Consider the following 15,166-nt stretch of genomic DNA (forward strand, 5'->3'; position numbering starts at 1 on the left):
GCGATAGGCTCTTGGTGACAGGGCGCGGTTGCTTCAACGCTGATTTCGGCTCGGTAGAGTAGGATACCTTTGACCGTGTACGCATAGCACTTCGTCGAGAAGCGGAGGTGACGCTGGCCACGCCGACCCTAAGCAGTGCAGAGGGCTGGGCAGAGCACCAGCGTGCCGTGCCCAGGATGCTCAGCTCCATTCCGACACCGACCGCGAAGACGAAACAGAGGATGCTGGCTGCGAACAACCAAACGCGGGATACCATGGCCAGGCTGGACTTGGAGCATGCCCTCGAAGGCTTTCGCAGCACAGACGAGAACGCTAGGACGACAACAGAGACAACGCGTTAACTACGGCCGCTGGATATGGCCAGATGGTGCAGTTCTTCGTCGAAAATTGTGGCGGACGTGAATTGGAGAGACCAGAGGGAAACACAGCCTGAGAAGGCTGCGGAAACAGGCCGCTTGGATGTTGTGGCGTACCGCCAGAACGCGGAGCACAGGTGAATATCGAACAAGGATGGAACACGGCTAAATGACTCAGCAGGATCACGGGCACAATGACATTGTGCGGTACTTATGCCATTTATTGGTGTACTGCATGAGACTCGACCGCAGAGGCTATGGTAGCACTCGGAAACGACTATATCGATGGGCAGTCAGCCTCAGGGCAAAAATGATCAGCGCCAGGTGTTGATTCGGTGGCGAACGTTTGTTCTATGCATTGGGGATGAAGCAGATATGCCATGTGTGTATCACCTTCCGCCCACCACGCTCAGCTGCACTATTCCTCCGATTGAAGTCAGCTGACCCTTTAACCTGGAAAGGTGATACCGGAGGTGACTCTAAGCCATGTGGCTTGATGCCGATGCTGCGTAAAACGTTCATTCCAGATGCTTCGCCTCGTCATTTGACGATGAGGTGGCTCGGCAACGGCTTCGACACCCTTAACGTGATCAAGATGTACGGCGCATGCGACGCTGGTTCATACCGAAGTTTTTCGTATGCGAGCACGCCAGCAAGGCTCTTCTTGAGCATGTGGCGATATCCTCTGCAGTGACGGAGAACGCAATGTGGAAATATTTGTACGAAGCGGCGTTAGGTCTCAGTATCTCCACGACGCGGTATCTTCCACGGCAATGTCCGTTGCAGCAATATACCGATCGGCAACGATGGTATAGCGAAGGTCGAATTTTGGTCTGAGGCTCCGAAGAAAGGTCAATTGGTGGTCCCGCGCGTGTCATTGGATCGATGCGTTGGCAGGCTCCTGAGGTTTTGGGAGGTGGTTCGCCGTCAAACATGTCGGATGTGTATTCATTGGGTATGTGCATATTGGAGGCTGCGACCGGGAACAAACCATGGGGCGATAGAGACGATGGTTACAGGTTTGTAAAGAACAATGGACCCCAGAGATGAGTATCGATCCTAAATTTGCCCGAAGTGTCCCCAGGCTACCATACGCGCGCTGGTGTGGCGCAGTGCTCTAGGAATTATCAGCGTGCCAACCTCTCGTCTGTCATCGCGAACTGGAAGAGTTTAGCCTCAGAGGAGAGTTCCGACTTCAATATCGCCCCGCAGACATTCGATAAATACGAGAACAGCCGCATGACAGAAAAGGGTTGAGACTAACAGCGATTGTGGGAAATCTGACAACATTCACTCATTGCCGAGCATTCAATGCGCTCAAGACAATATATGAATGCCTGCAAGTGGTTACCCACCGCCACACGCTACTCGCGCGTTCGACGTCTTCTTACCGAGTTTACCCAGATGGTCACAATGCCACCGGAAGAAGCTGAAGTGATGCGGTTATCATCAACGCGCGCCACTTCCAACAAAGCTACTACTCGATCCAATGGCGCATCGAGTCACTGATGGCATCATTAGCCTAAAAAAGACCCAGTGACGCAACAGCACCGCGATGGCAGGCGCTGAGGACAAATCCACCAAAGTTGGCACGAAAGATGCTACGGATCTTACACCAGAATGGTTCATTCCGGTTCGAGCCGATTAGACGACCGGTGCTGCGTAGGTGAAGGTGGGGTTTGGGAGCGCATTTCGAGCCAAGTGGCTGGAGTCAGATGGTGGTGTGAAACGAGTACGTTGGCTGAGCCTTATGGTAAGACAGATTCTTCAGCTTCGACGTATTATTCGGAGTGTATCGGCGTCCGATGAACCATCAGCTACCAGCCGAAGCGAACGTTACGAAAAGAGGTAGCCGTAGGAATTTTCCGCCGTGAAGTCGGCATTTGGTTTCGTTTTTAACCATCCTCACGTTGTTCGACTCTTCGGCGCTTGCACGTTGGAAGACCATTCTTCGTCTGCGAATATGCCCCACACGGAACCTTGGTTAACTATTTGCGAAAAAATCCTGATGAGCTGTGGGCGAAGTTATAAGAGGAGCACCAGGAGTCCAATACCTCCATGCTCGATGCATTGTCCATGGTGATCTGAAAGGGAACAACATTGTGATCGGGAGCGATCTGAAATCAAAGGTGACGGACTTTGGCCCAGTTCCGCAAGCAGTGGGGATAAGGTTTTGATTTCAAGTGGCATTGCGGGCTCCGAGTTACCTGGAAGGCAACAACAAAGTGCCAACTTTCGCGTCGGATGTATATTCTTTGGTATGTGTGTTGTGGAGGCAATGCGAGTGGTGGAAGCAGTGACATCCAACGAAGGCCCGCGTGATGTACGCCGTGGCGTGTTGGTGACAGAACTGCGGTAAAGATCACGCCACTACACGGCAAGTTACCATCTCGACCCACGATTTGCGAGGACAACTCGGGAACTGATCACGCAGATGCGTGCAGCAGCCGAGAAACGGATCAAGATGTCAACGGTGGTTGACAAGCTGGCTGACTGGCCGATTATAACCCCGCCAGCCAACTGAACACAGCTATGGGCTCCCGCGATACCGCCGATGAAGGGAACTCATCCCGAGTCGGTGCCGCGGCAAGACAACTGTTGACTACGCTGCAAGAGGGACCATCACCCAACCTGATGCCCTGATTTCGCTTTTACGTTTCCTTGTGGGAAAAACTTGACAAGGTTCATAGGCGGATTGATGTCGGTCAGAGTAGTGCGTGCTGGTTCTGCATTTTGCTTCACTCGTTACCGCCGCGCGGAGTCACGAGCAGCTACAACACACAAAATGGCAGTGTCGTCTCGCTAGCCACCTCTTACGATGCGGTGTTGGTATGCTGCGGTCGTTGATAAATTTTGCGACGCGTATTTCATTGTCTGACGAACTTTGCTAGCGCCGGCCTCAGTTAAAAGCGAAGTTGCCTCATGGTCACCATTATCAATTATTGATACCGTATTGTGATCGAACGAACAATTTCCCAACCAGTCCGCGGTGTCTCGTAGCGCCGAGGGGCACAAGCAGACAAGTGGTGACTTCGTCAAGTGGTCTTCGAGTCCCCCCCCGCCCTCTGAATCAGTGGCCATGCGCATCCGCAACCTGATTCAATCTCCATCCTAACGGGAACGAAGACAGTCGTGTGAAGGCCCGGCAAGATGCTTCAGACGCAATAGTGCTTCTACCACTGGGGAGGGCGTAGAAAGAAATTGCTTTACAAGAGCACATCCTGGACATTTGCATCGGCATCGCCATTGGCCAGCCAGGACCCGCACGACTTTTCTAGCTTGTTATTCACGTCTGTGCCGCATTCCTCCACGAGGAAGCGTAGATATCCTGTGTGTCTAACGAAAGACGATAGGATTGTGTCGGTATCAACAACCTTAGTTAGTTAAAGAGCTGATCGGTAAAACCGAACATTTGCACACTTACATTGTGATCAGGGTTAGCACCATCGTTTTCTTCACGTCAGATACCACTTCGAAGTCGTCCATGAACATAGCGTGTCGCCTGAGAAAAGTCGTGGTCGATGGACCATCATCAAACTCCTCCCCATCTTCATCACTTCCACCACCATCGCTGTCAGCATGGCAACGTACTCATCTTCGATAAACGGTCGCCATCCTGAATCCAGGGCCAGTCTAACTCGATGTTATCGATACGACGAAAACTTTCTTCGTTGTCCCCGACAGAGCACGATATGCAAGTCCAACAATGGATGCGCGTCCGCAACCTTTTCCAGTAGTGGTTTGTCATCGCGAACGTACGATATGCTCCATTCCTTTGTCCACGGACGAACTGTGCGTTAAATACATTCAAAGATATTTGTCGTATGATGCAACACCTAACTCGATTTGTTTCTGCGACTTGTCCAGCAGATCTAGCAACTCAAGGTAAAAGCGGGATGGGCAGCACAGTGTCGCCATTTTACCCGCAAGACTGATGTCAAGGCTGCGATTTCCGCCACCGCCTCCAACCGTCTTGAAAACGCACGCACAAACTCAATTACACCGTTCCCAGAGCAGCAAACGGGCGAAAGCTCAATGAAGCCAAGCGCGGCTATCCCCAGCGCAAGTAGTGCGCAGTCTGTAAAGGTTCGAATTGGTCTGACCGAACGATTGCCTCCATACGAAGAGCAGATCATGCACGTAAACGGATTATTGTAAAAAAGCGGAAAGCGTTCAACTACCGCTTCCCAAAACTTGTCTCCAAATACGTCAGCGTCCGAGCGGCTCTGCCAGCTGCTTCATTTTTTTTCCCGATCAATAGCGATCTTCAGTTCTTAACGAGGGGCAGCCTTTGGTAAAGCCGCCACATCGTTAGCCAGCAACTCAGTGGCCCCTCCCCACAGGCACACCCGCTGTGCTGTCCATTTTGAAATAATCCCCCAGTTCCACGACAGATTCGACGATGTTCTTCAGCCCTCGGCTTGACGTGCTGTCCAAACACCCAAAAAAACGGGTCCGCAAAGGGCACGACGCCCAGTTAAAATCCCGCAGGTTGGTGCACGTCCTGTGAAGCGTTCCAAGTGTCGAGCGAGATCATCCACTTCTCCTCACACGTGACGCCGTTCATCTCGTCGATAGTAGCTGGGTGTAACGTCCAGGTACTGACATTGGGGCAGAACTGATCACGTCCTCGATGAACGCCGTGCTGGTGCGCCACCTGTCCTCCTCCTTCCTCCTCGTGGCACCGCGATGCTTGAGCCCGCCGCGCTTGCCCTGAGGTGCCACCTCTCCAGCGCCTCCCGGAGCACCTCCATGACCTCCGCGCGGCCGCGCAGTCGACCATGGCCGCATGTTCCGTTTGCGGGGCAGCACCAGCATCTCCAGCTGCAGATAGTGCCTGGGCTGCCGTCTGCAGCAGCAGCGGCACGTGGCGGCCTCGAGCGGCATTTGGCGCAGGTCCAGAGCTTGAGCGCGGGCATTTGCGCGAACAGCACGTCCCACGGGGACCTCGCGGTCCTCCATCCACCACCACACGCCTGTGACGAAGCGCGCGCCGTCCGAGCGGCCCATGCGCACGCGCAGCGCACCGAGCGGCCCGAAGCTGCACCTGTCGGCGGATTCCAGCACCTCGGCCGCAGCCGAACTTGAGCGTCAGCCGTATGTGTCGCGTCGGAAGCGCGCCGCCAGTCGTCCACCGCCTGGTACCAGCCTCTGGCCACGAGCGCCACGTCCTTCAGGTCCTTGGCGTGAGATGAGCGGCGCGCCGGCCCAGCCCCTGCGTGAAGTAGAACATGGCGAACTCCAGCACCAGCGAGAAGAGCGACATGCAGCGACTTGCAGGCTGCTCGGCGGCGGCCGCACCGGAGACCCGGCCCCGGACGAGCTCGCCGGGCGCTCTGGCCGCCATGCGTCGATTCTGTCCACCTCAAAATCTAAGCAGTGGCTGTCCCTGCGACAATGGTGTTTGTACATATCGCAGGTTGCACGTGGGGTGGCTACAGACTGTGTCTAACTTCGATTTTTGTATCGCTATCTTCTTTGTAGTTATTTTGCTTACAATAGTCACTAAATCGAGGGTTGATATTTTCGCACATGAATAAAAACACTTATTATGCTTTGCAATGCGTTTGTCGTTTTCACCTACCGTTTTGCCCGAGTTATACATATCTGGCGCCCGATATAAAACAGATGGCCATTAAATCCTCCAAGTTATAATCGCGCCTCGATATCGATCTCGATTTAGCTACTCGGGTCGAATTGCCGATCCAAAACGAAATTCGGCCGATTTAATTTAAATCGCGATGTCTGTGTACGGGATTATAATGCTGCGCTTTTTTTATATATGTATAAAATATGCAATTGGACACTTACATCTGGACACTGACGAGTGGTCGGCAGATCGCGCTCTGATCTGTCGAAGCACCGCAGTTTCCGAAAACCTTCACCTTGGACAAGTGGAGCATGTACTCGACTACCGTTGGCAGCCGTTTTTCTTATGCATGTATGGAATAGCAGGTATGTTATCGATATATTTGGGCCTAACGTGCGAACACTGCAACGTTGGTGCGTTGTTTTGACCGATGGTGTGGTTGATGAAGAGATCGAACTAACCGCTTGTCGCGTTGGCCGAACGACGGTAACCCGTGTTCGAAAGTACGTGAAAGCCCAATACATTTTATTTAGAGGAGCCACAGCAGTTCATGAAACGCTTTTCCTGAAGTAAAATGGTAGCGTAATCAACATGTGGTCTTAATGGCGGGAATGTTTGCGCGACAGACAAGCGGAAAGCCCAGTGTTGCAGGGGCCGCTCGTGCACTCCGGCGAAGCTAACGAGCCAAACACGTCCAACAGAGCCGTACCGGAGCAGTAGCCGCGACGTTACCTCGGTGTCCTGAGAACCAACGATGCGCCCGTTTGTTAAGTAGGAAGAGGTGGTGCGACTTACTCGCCTGAGGTCGATTTACTCGTCTCTCGCATTTTTATGTTCGGAATTATTTTATCTCGAGATCGATCTGAAGCCCTAAATCCGAGCGACAAAATATCTGCAAACCACAATAATAACACCTTTATCCTGGTGGCCGGGTTGGGGTGATGCCCTCCCGGAAATCGAGCTGGCATGATGCTAGCTCAGCGCTTCCGGCAGACGCTTCGCGGTGTCTGCCGTCTTTCACGGGTCTCTACAACACTCCCTCTAAACACTCTCACCACCCCATCCAATCGCAACCACAGCGCCTCCGCCCCAAGCGTCGAACTCTGACTCTCCGTTTAGGTACGTTTCAATGTCCAATCCATTGGTTCACAACGCAGGCAACATGAAACGCTCCCAGCGACCTATTGGCCTACAAGGTGACATCCTGTTATCCAGGAAACTCTGCATTACATACCAAAGCGAGCAGAAGACAGGTACGTATCACCTACTGGCACTACTACAGCGAAAGACCACAGTCTTGGCATCGGATTTGCCCACTCCACCTCCGCAGATTTCTTCACAAATATTGGGCTCCAGTCGGACCGAGTTGGAATCCTCCAACCATGCCTCCCGAGTGCCAGCGAGTCAACGTCATCAACGCATACTCGCCACACAGCGCTACTGACATCACGTCTGTCGACAAATTCTATGCAGATCTCAAGATGGCCGCGGACAAACTCCCCAACGGGACACCACATTCCTCCTCGGGGACTTCAATGCGAAAATCGGACGACGTCGTGACAACGAACAATTCTAGGGGACTGGGGCCGTGGTCGACGCAATCGCACGGCTCCATCCTAGCCTCATTTTGCGACACTAACGACTTGTTTATCAAAACACTGCTTTTAGGAAACACGCCGCAACATCACGACATGACACCGACGCAAGGATAACAGCATCTTCAACCAAATCGAGCTACATCATCTGCAGCCAAGTCAACAAGTCCCCTGTGCACGAACGCCAGTCATGCGGGGCACCACCCCGTCTGATCACACGTTGTCACGCTGGACTTCAACCTTCGCTCCGTGGACTACGACGCAAACAAGGACTTCAGCGTGTCAACAACGCCGAAACCCGCTGCCTAGCAACACACCTATCTGTCCACGATCCAGGACTACGCATCAGTACCAAAAGGATCTCCAAGACCGGCTGACGATATGCAGCACTACAACGAGGACGCCAAACGCGATGGACAACGACGCTGAATCTGACTATCCAACCTGCAGCAGACTCGGTCGGCTACATGCCAGAGTCAGCCGGCCAAAATCGTCGACCGAGCTTTCGACTCTCAAGAACAACGGCAGCTCCGCCCAGATCTACAATGACCACTCAAAATGTCACGACCCTCGCCAAGCAACGCAACGATATCCTGCACCAAATCCGAGACCGCAGCAAAGCACTCGCAAGCGCCAACATTGACGAACAACTCCGCACCATCGAAAATTCGAGCTCATTCAGCTCGGATGTTTGAGTGACGAGCTCTATTCCGAAACGCTCACCACTAACCTCGTTATGTGATACCAACGGCAGATACATACTCAGCCGCAGCAAAACAGGAGACTATGATCAAGCAACATTTTCAAGAACATTCGCTGACAACCCGACACTGCCGTCGCCCCGACGGACTCGCTCGACCCTGGACAACCTGATCTCAGCCGACGAACTCGAACGCGCTTTCGCGCTCTACACAACAGACGCGCTCGGTCCGACGACATACCCGCCGAACTCCTCAAATATGGAGCAACAACTCTGGCGCAACCTCTTGCCGACATACTCAACCACGGATTCAGCACTGGAAACAACATCAATCTGGGCGACGGATTCTACTGGACTCCCAAAGCCAAACAAGCGGTTGGCCAATGCGCCAGCCTTCGACCCATCGTTCTACTCACCAGCTTCCGAAAAGCGATCTCGCTCGTGGTGCCCGACGAATATCACCAGGTTGAACGCTTCATCCCCGCACCAAAGCGGATTCAGGCCCTGTCGCAGGTACTGCGGACGCGTAGGCCCAATGATGGATCGCAGCGCGCTCAATGAGATACAAAGAGCGATTCCATATCCTTGGAATCGACTCTCCCGATGCTTTGACACCCGTCAACCGCGACAAACCCTATCCGTGCTGGACATTGTCGACAACGATGAACTCCTCGCCTGATCCGACTCCTGCTCCAGAAGATACAAGCCTGCTCTACGTTTCGGCAACACACTGCTTCCTTACCATTTGAGAGAACACAGGTACCCTCTAAGGCGACTCACTTTCCCTGTTCTTCTGTTGTATATCTTGAAGCAGCTCTCGCGATCCAGCTGCAAAATCGACGTCCCCCATGATCTCCTCGCAGACATGATCGTATACGCCGACGACGCCGTCTTTATCTCGCCAGCATGCTGACATCGCCAAGCTGATCGAAGATCAAGCTCCGGCCGTCCTAGCAAATTGGTCCCTCCAGATGAACACTCCAAGACAGAACACACGATCGTCAATAGATGCCCGACACAAGGATCGCCCGCAAGACTCACGAAGACTGGCGCAACACGCGCAACTCGAAGTCTCCCTCGGAGACGCAGAAGATCTCTCACGACGAAAGACCCTCGCCACGCCAGTCTACATCGCATGTAGTGTTTGGCTTCGACCATCGAAAACTCCGAAGCAATTGAGTACGCCTGTACAATTGCTACATCCTCCTGATTATCCTGTACAACTGCGGCACTTGGCGCTCACCAAAGCAGAGCTCCATGTGTAACGGGGTTACAGTACAAGTGGCTGCAAGCCACTGTGTGAATTTAACAGATAGGTATCTGTTAAACGTTTTGGAATCTTCCTCACATTGGTGTAAGACACCAATGGATACATTGAAGTGGACCACCACAGTGAGTGGTCCACACCTACCAAGATCCTATTGGTAGAAAGCAGCATCTTTCACCAATCAGACATGCATATTAGCGGGGCTCTGAGCAGCCGCTGCCAACCCTTTCATAGATGATAAACAGTTTTAGCAGATTTTAGAGGAAGATCAATTTACAAACAATACAGTTCTCATTTTACCTTAACTAGCTCTTGGAGTCTTGTCTGTAACTATATTGTGTATTCAAATATAATTAACCAAGTAATTACTTAAGTACTTAGCTTCCTCATACAGTTGCGCAACGTGTAAGAGTAGTGAGTCAGTTAGACCCACTACAACTAGCCTCGAAAGTTTTCATCGAGCAGCAACTCCGCAAGCGATCGGTATTCGCTTACCCCGACTGTATCCACCGACAAACTCTACCGCCGAACCAAGACTGAACCGCCTGCATACGTTACTACGCAGCCGCTGGAGGTTTTAGCCACATCCACGCCGCCCGCCAGCATACCGGCGTACCGCTTTTATGGACGCATAGCTTCAGGCTAAGCACCGCCGGCAAATGGCTCGACGACGACGTCTCATCGCTTTATGGTACTTGATGCCGACCTCAGACGCTTTCCATCGGACACAGACGTGAACGAACACCAGACCCTCTACCTACTTCGGCTATCGCGCAAGATCCAGGATCATTCACAACCCTCGTCGAGGGACTATAGCGCACGCTCCGACGGGCGGACATTGATGAGAGACGGATAAGTAGAAGGAGAGATAACCCGACGCATGCGGAGTTGAATCAACACGGTGTGGTTAGACGGCTCGCGAAACGCGTTTCCAATACAATACAATACAATAACACTTTTAAACGACCCATGAATGCAAACAAAATGCATGTTTTTCTTCTTCCGCGATCCCTTACTGGTAGTCCAAATCTAAAGCGCCGCGTTCGCTGCGCTTGTGTGCACGAGAGTTTGATGGGAAGTTCCGTTCCTCACGGGATTAGGCGCGGTGACAGTTAGGGTCTGTGAGCTTCGTGAAGTTCTTCACTGAAGGATCCAAGAAGAGGATCCCGCGCACGTTAAACTTGTCTGGTGAGGGATGTGGGTTTATGGACGGATCATACACGTCTTTCCGACAGAGCGTTTGCAGATTGTGATTAAGGCAATTTAAAACCAAACTAGTCAATCCAGTCATCGTATCGTTTCATTTGGCGGATAGGAAGACGTATGACGGTTAGGGTACGATTCCGACAGATTCCACACATATTTTGATTGGAACTCAACGCCTAAATATGAATATGTCTCTACAAACATCAAGTGTAAGACAATTTGAAATATATCTTCCGTTTCACATAATCATGAGTATAGGAAAATTGTTCAATAACTACGTGTTTTTTGATGGAGACAGGCTGCTGGACATCGCTTATGACGTTCTCACATCATTTGTGTAGGTCAGCAATGAACAGTCGAAAAGAAAAGAGGTGTGATGAGTCTTAGCGCCTTGTTTCCGTATCTACGAACACGCAAAATGCTGCTACCGCGATTGCGCGTTGAGCGAATGTTAGAGGGGAAAATGTTAGTATGGGTTCGCTTCAGGGCTGGCAACCTCTCCTGGACATCTGGCAAGCGTTTAGCTGCAACTATGGACCGTTTTGGTTTTTTATCTTGCATACGAACGAAGGTAAGAGGTAAACTCGCTCGCAAATACGACGACTTCGTATCATAGAGGAAATGTAAAGCTTGGTTGTTCGACAATTATCCACATTTGCGTGTGCCTACACGAGTTGATCCTACCAAAACAGGGGATGGACTCTAGATAAACATTATTCTTGAAGCGAGAGAATGGTGGCATGACTAACAAAGCACCTCCTTGTACCAAGGATGATTTAAGGTGTTTGATATGTTACGTACGTGCACACGCATCAAGTCAATAGCGCTATCAAGACGCTGCGCTTGCATGTCCTAATTTGACATTGTTTTGGGCGTTCATCGGATTTGGGGCTATCATCGATAGAGCACATCTCACTGTCAGCGGACGGAACCTTCTACCTTCGGTTGTTACGCGTCAATGCACGATCAGAGCAGGGGATCACTTTGATTCCAGACAAAATTGATTAAGCACGTTTGCCCACCGCATGCGCTTGCCGTCCTGCACAAACATGCAAGGATTCTCCATGTGCAGTTACCTCGACCAACTACCCGATCTCGCATGTCAGTACGCAGCTACCTGTCATCACAGGAGCTCCATTGACACGACATACTTGCTGTCGACCGACGCACTTCAGCCCGCAGGCGGAGATGTTGTTCTTCCGGCTGCGAGGGCTGCTGGTGAAGCACGTGGAGGCCATCCTGAAGGAGCTGAACGCCATCGACGGCGAGCCGGAGTTCCTAAGCCACTACTGCGCCTCGTTCGAGGCCTTCGCGACGGGCACGAGCTACATCTCGGAGCTCTTCCGCTACCTGGTCAGTGTGCAGAGAGGTTTTAGTGCCGGCTTTGGCAGTGTACTCACAAGCGTTGCTCTCACTCGGAGCAGAACCGCTACTGGATCTCGGCCTGCACTGCGAGACTGGACAGGCTTCCCGTTCCCGGGTGTACCCGTCACAGAAGTAGAAGTGCCGTCGTTGGTCCTAATTGGCTGCGAGTGTGGCGGTGACGGTGTGTTGGTTGTTCTTGCGCAGCTTTTGCGCTCCACATTTCGGCACGACATCGCGTTCAAAGCTCAAGAAGCGGCTGGTGAAGGCAATCATCCATCTTCCATGCAGCACGACGTGACAGAAGCGAGTGCTTCAGACGGAGACTGCATCGCTAGCACAGTGCAGGTTGGACTGCGGATGTGTCTCGATGTTGACGTGTGCTGTTCTGACTAAATTGAGTGCCTCAGACGTACTTCAGCCTAGGACTATGCCGACAGGACCAAATGAGCCTCTATCGAGAAGAGCTGGAGCAGCCGTTCTTAGAGGTGCGATTTACCAGGTCTACCCAGTTCGAGGGCAACAATCTAACCAGCTGCATGTCTGCAGGATGCTGCGAGGTATTACTCCGCGAAGGCGATGGAGTTACTGTCGAAAGTGACGATCTCAGAATTTGCGAGAGGCTGAGCTGCTCTGTGATCAAGAACAAAAGCGCTGCGAGGCGCGGTTGCATCGAACGTGAGTCATGCCTGCGTTTAAGCATCTTTGCTGATTCTTCCAACTAACGTGAGCAATATATGGCAGCACTGTCATTCAAGTTAGACAAGCTTGTTGCCGCGTCTTGGTGGATGAACACGCTGATCAGATCTGCGAAGACGCGGAAAGTTTCTTGATCAACAACCAGAAGGAGGATCTGCACCGACTGTCTTCGGAGTTGACGAACGAGAACGCGTTGATGTCATTCAAGGTGGTGGCTATTTCCGCGTTAATCGTAACGTGTTGGATACCCGTATTGATTGACAATTTGCTTTGAATGCTCTGAACACAGAATATCTTGAAGAAGTATATCGAACGAAGCGGCCTAGAGGTTGTCCAGAAGTTCCAACAAGAAGATACGACGAAGAACCCGGAGGGCTATATCGAAGCCTTGGTGCAAGTTCGCAAATACTTTGAGCTGATTAAAGATGCGTTTGGCTACCACCCGCTGATGCGATCAGCCCTTGACCAGGTTAGTTGTCCTAACAGGATCACCACTAAACCAAATGCTTACTGTCGTATGAACTACTTTCGCGTGTAAGGCTTGTAGGCGTTTGCCAACTCCCACCCACGGCTTCCTGAGCTACTAGCAAAGTATACACACTACTTGATGTCACGCGACAAGAAGCATGGAGGTAGTCGGGCGCTATTTTGCCTGGATCACCGAGATCCATGCTGCCTCCTCTTCTGGACGATATGTTGGAGCAGAAAATCGAGAACATTAGTGTGGTGTTTTGCCTCATCGATGACAAAGACATCTTCAAGAAGTATTACTCGAAGTTTTGGCAAAGCGGCTCATCAAAGGTAATCAGTCGGTGATACATTCGGTGATAAATTTGCGGAAGATAGACGTTGATTTAATCACTGCCCTCCTCGCATTTGAGTAGGCACTTCTGCTTCAAACGACATGGAGATCTTGCTCATTCAGAAGCTACGCGAAATTTGCGGGTGTGATTTTGTATCCAAGCTGCAGAAAATGCTCAAGGACAAAATGCTTAGCAAGGTAAGTCAGTACTGGTGTGTCGTTGCAAATACGTACAACTAACATAGCACTGCTATCGCCATAGGAGTTGATGGACTCGTTCACCGCTTGGCTGGAGGAGAAGGACATTGAATTGCGGTCAGAAGATGCAGCCAACACTTCTGCGATTGACCTGCACCATGCTGTAGCATATCACTGCGATGTTCTTACTGCCGGAGCCTGGCCAATATCGAGCGTTGCAGCAGAGCACAAAATCTTTTTGCCACCCGCTCTGGAAGCTCACGCCAATCTGTTCACAAAATTCTACACCGGAAGGAGCACCGGACGAAAACTGCTATGGATTCACCACTTGTCGTTTGGGATGATCCAAAGCCACTGTTTTGACAAACGCTACGAGTTCCTACTCAGCTTTACCAAATGCTGATTCTCGTTCAGGTACAGCAACTCGTATGGTGAGCAGCATCTGCTTTCGGTTACTGACGTTTTTCTTTGTGTATCACCCTGCACAGTTCAATACGGCAAAAGAGATTACACGATCCGATCTTGTTCAACTAACAAATATCCCTGATCAAGAATGCACTCACCATTTGGCAAGCCTCGTCAAGGTTTGCCAACCATTATCGCTTCGAACCGGAGGATCCATGCGTGTTCTGACATGATGTGCTGCTGTCCATGTAGGCGAAAATCCTTACAATTGATGGTGACGCCGCAAACCCAACGTACGCGATCAATTTCGGATTCTCGCCGGAAATTACGAATCTCGGTGCGTCACCACCTATTTAATGACTCCGACTTCTCTATAGACTGACATTTTCTTGCTTGAGCAGGCCGTTCCGAACAGTCCAGTGGAATCCCCGAAGGTGGTCAAAGCTCCGACACGCGAAGTTGAGGAGGACCGCAAAATGTCGTTGCAGGCTGCAATCGTGCGCGTACTGAAGACACGCCGTGACATCCACCAGGCACAGCTAATGCACGAAGTCGCTGAAATGCTTGCGAACCAGTTTGTTCCGACGACCACAGCCATCAAGCAGAACGTGGAAATTCTCATTCAGAAGGAGTATCTCCGACGACACGAGGATGACCAGACACGGTTTTATACGTGGCTTAAACCTCGTTGGGGAAAGAGTGAAATTTGAGGATGAATGCACTATTCAGCAAGGAAACGGGCCCCTATACAAAAGGCATGACATTCTAGCGCACGTGCAGCGTACAGTTTCCGTACCCGTACTTCTCTTTGTACTTGTCGAAAATGCGGGTGAGTTCTCTCGTATTGATCATGCAGTTTCTCGATCTCTTCAGCGCTTGGTCTGCCTTCTTCTCAACGGGAATAGGTTTGCCGAAAACTTGGTTGACAGGCACTCTCTGTGCGGCAGCCAAACAGCCACTTGAGTATCCGTAGCCAAGAAGCAACG

At 51.5% G+C, this 15,166-nt stretch overlaps 1 protein-coding gene across 1 annotated transcript; it reads left to right on the forward strand.

Moving 5' to 3' along the window:
* Window positions 1–11,902: 11,902 nt before the first annotated feature.
* Window positions 11,903–14,643, forward strand: IUM83_00200 (cullin family; the record flags this gene model as incomplete). The annotated part of the gene is made up of 14 exons (XM_067923954.1): window positions 11,903–12,067; window positions 12,284–12,424; window positions 12,487–12,564; window positions 12,626–12,673; window positions 12,729–12,754; window positions 12,821–12,983; window positions 13,065–13,309; window positions 13,527–13,576; window positions 13,660–13,775; window positions 13,840–13,938; window positions 14,163–14,189; window positions 14,264–14,359; window positions 14,433–14,517; window positions 14,582–14,643. 14 exons carry the CDS (start codon window positions 11,903–11,905, stop codon window positions 14,641–14,643), a joined length of 1,401 nt encoding a protein of 466 aa, XP_067788623.1.
* Between the last annotated feature and the right edge of the window lie 523 nt (window positions 14,644–15,166).

The sequence above is a fragment of the Phytophthora cinnamomi genome (genome assembly GCF_018691715.1).
Source record: "Phytophthora cinnamomi strain GKB4 chromosome Unknown Contig53, whole genome shotgun sequence".
Lineage (NCBI taxonomy): Eukaryota > Oomycota > Peronosporomycetes > Peronosporales > Peronosporaceae > Phytophthora > Phytophthora cinnamomi.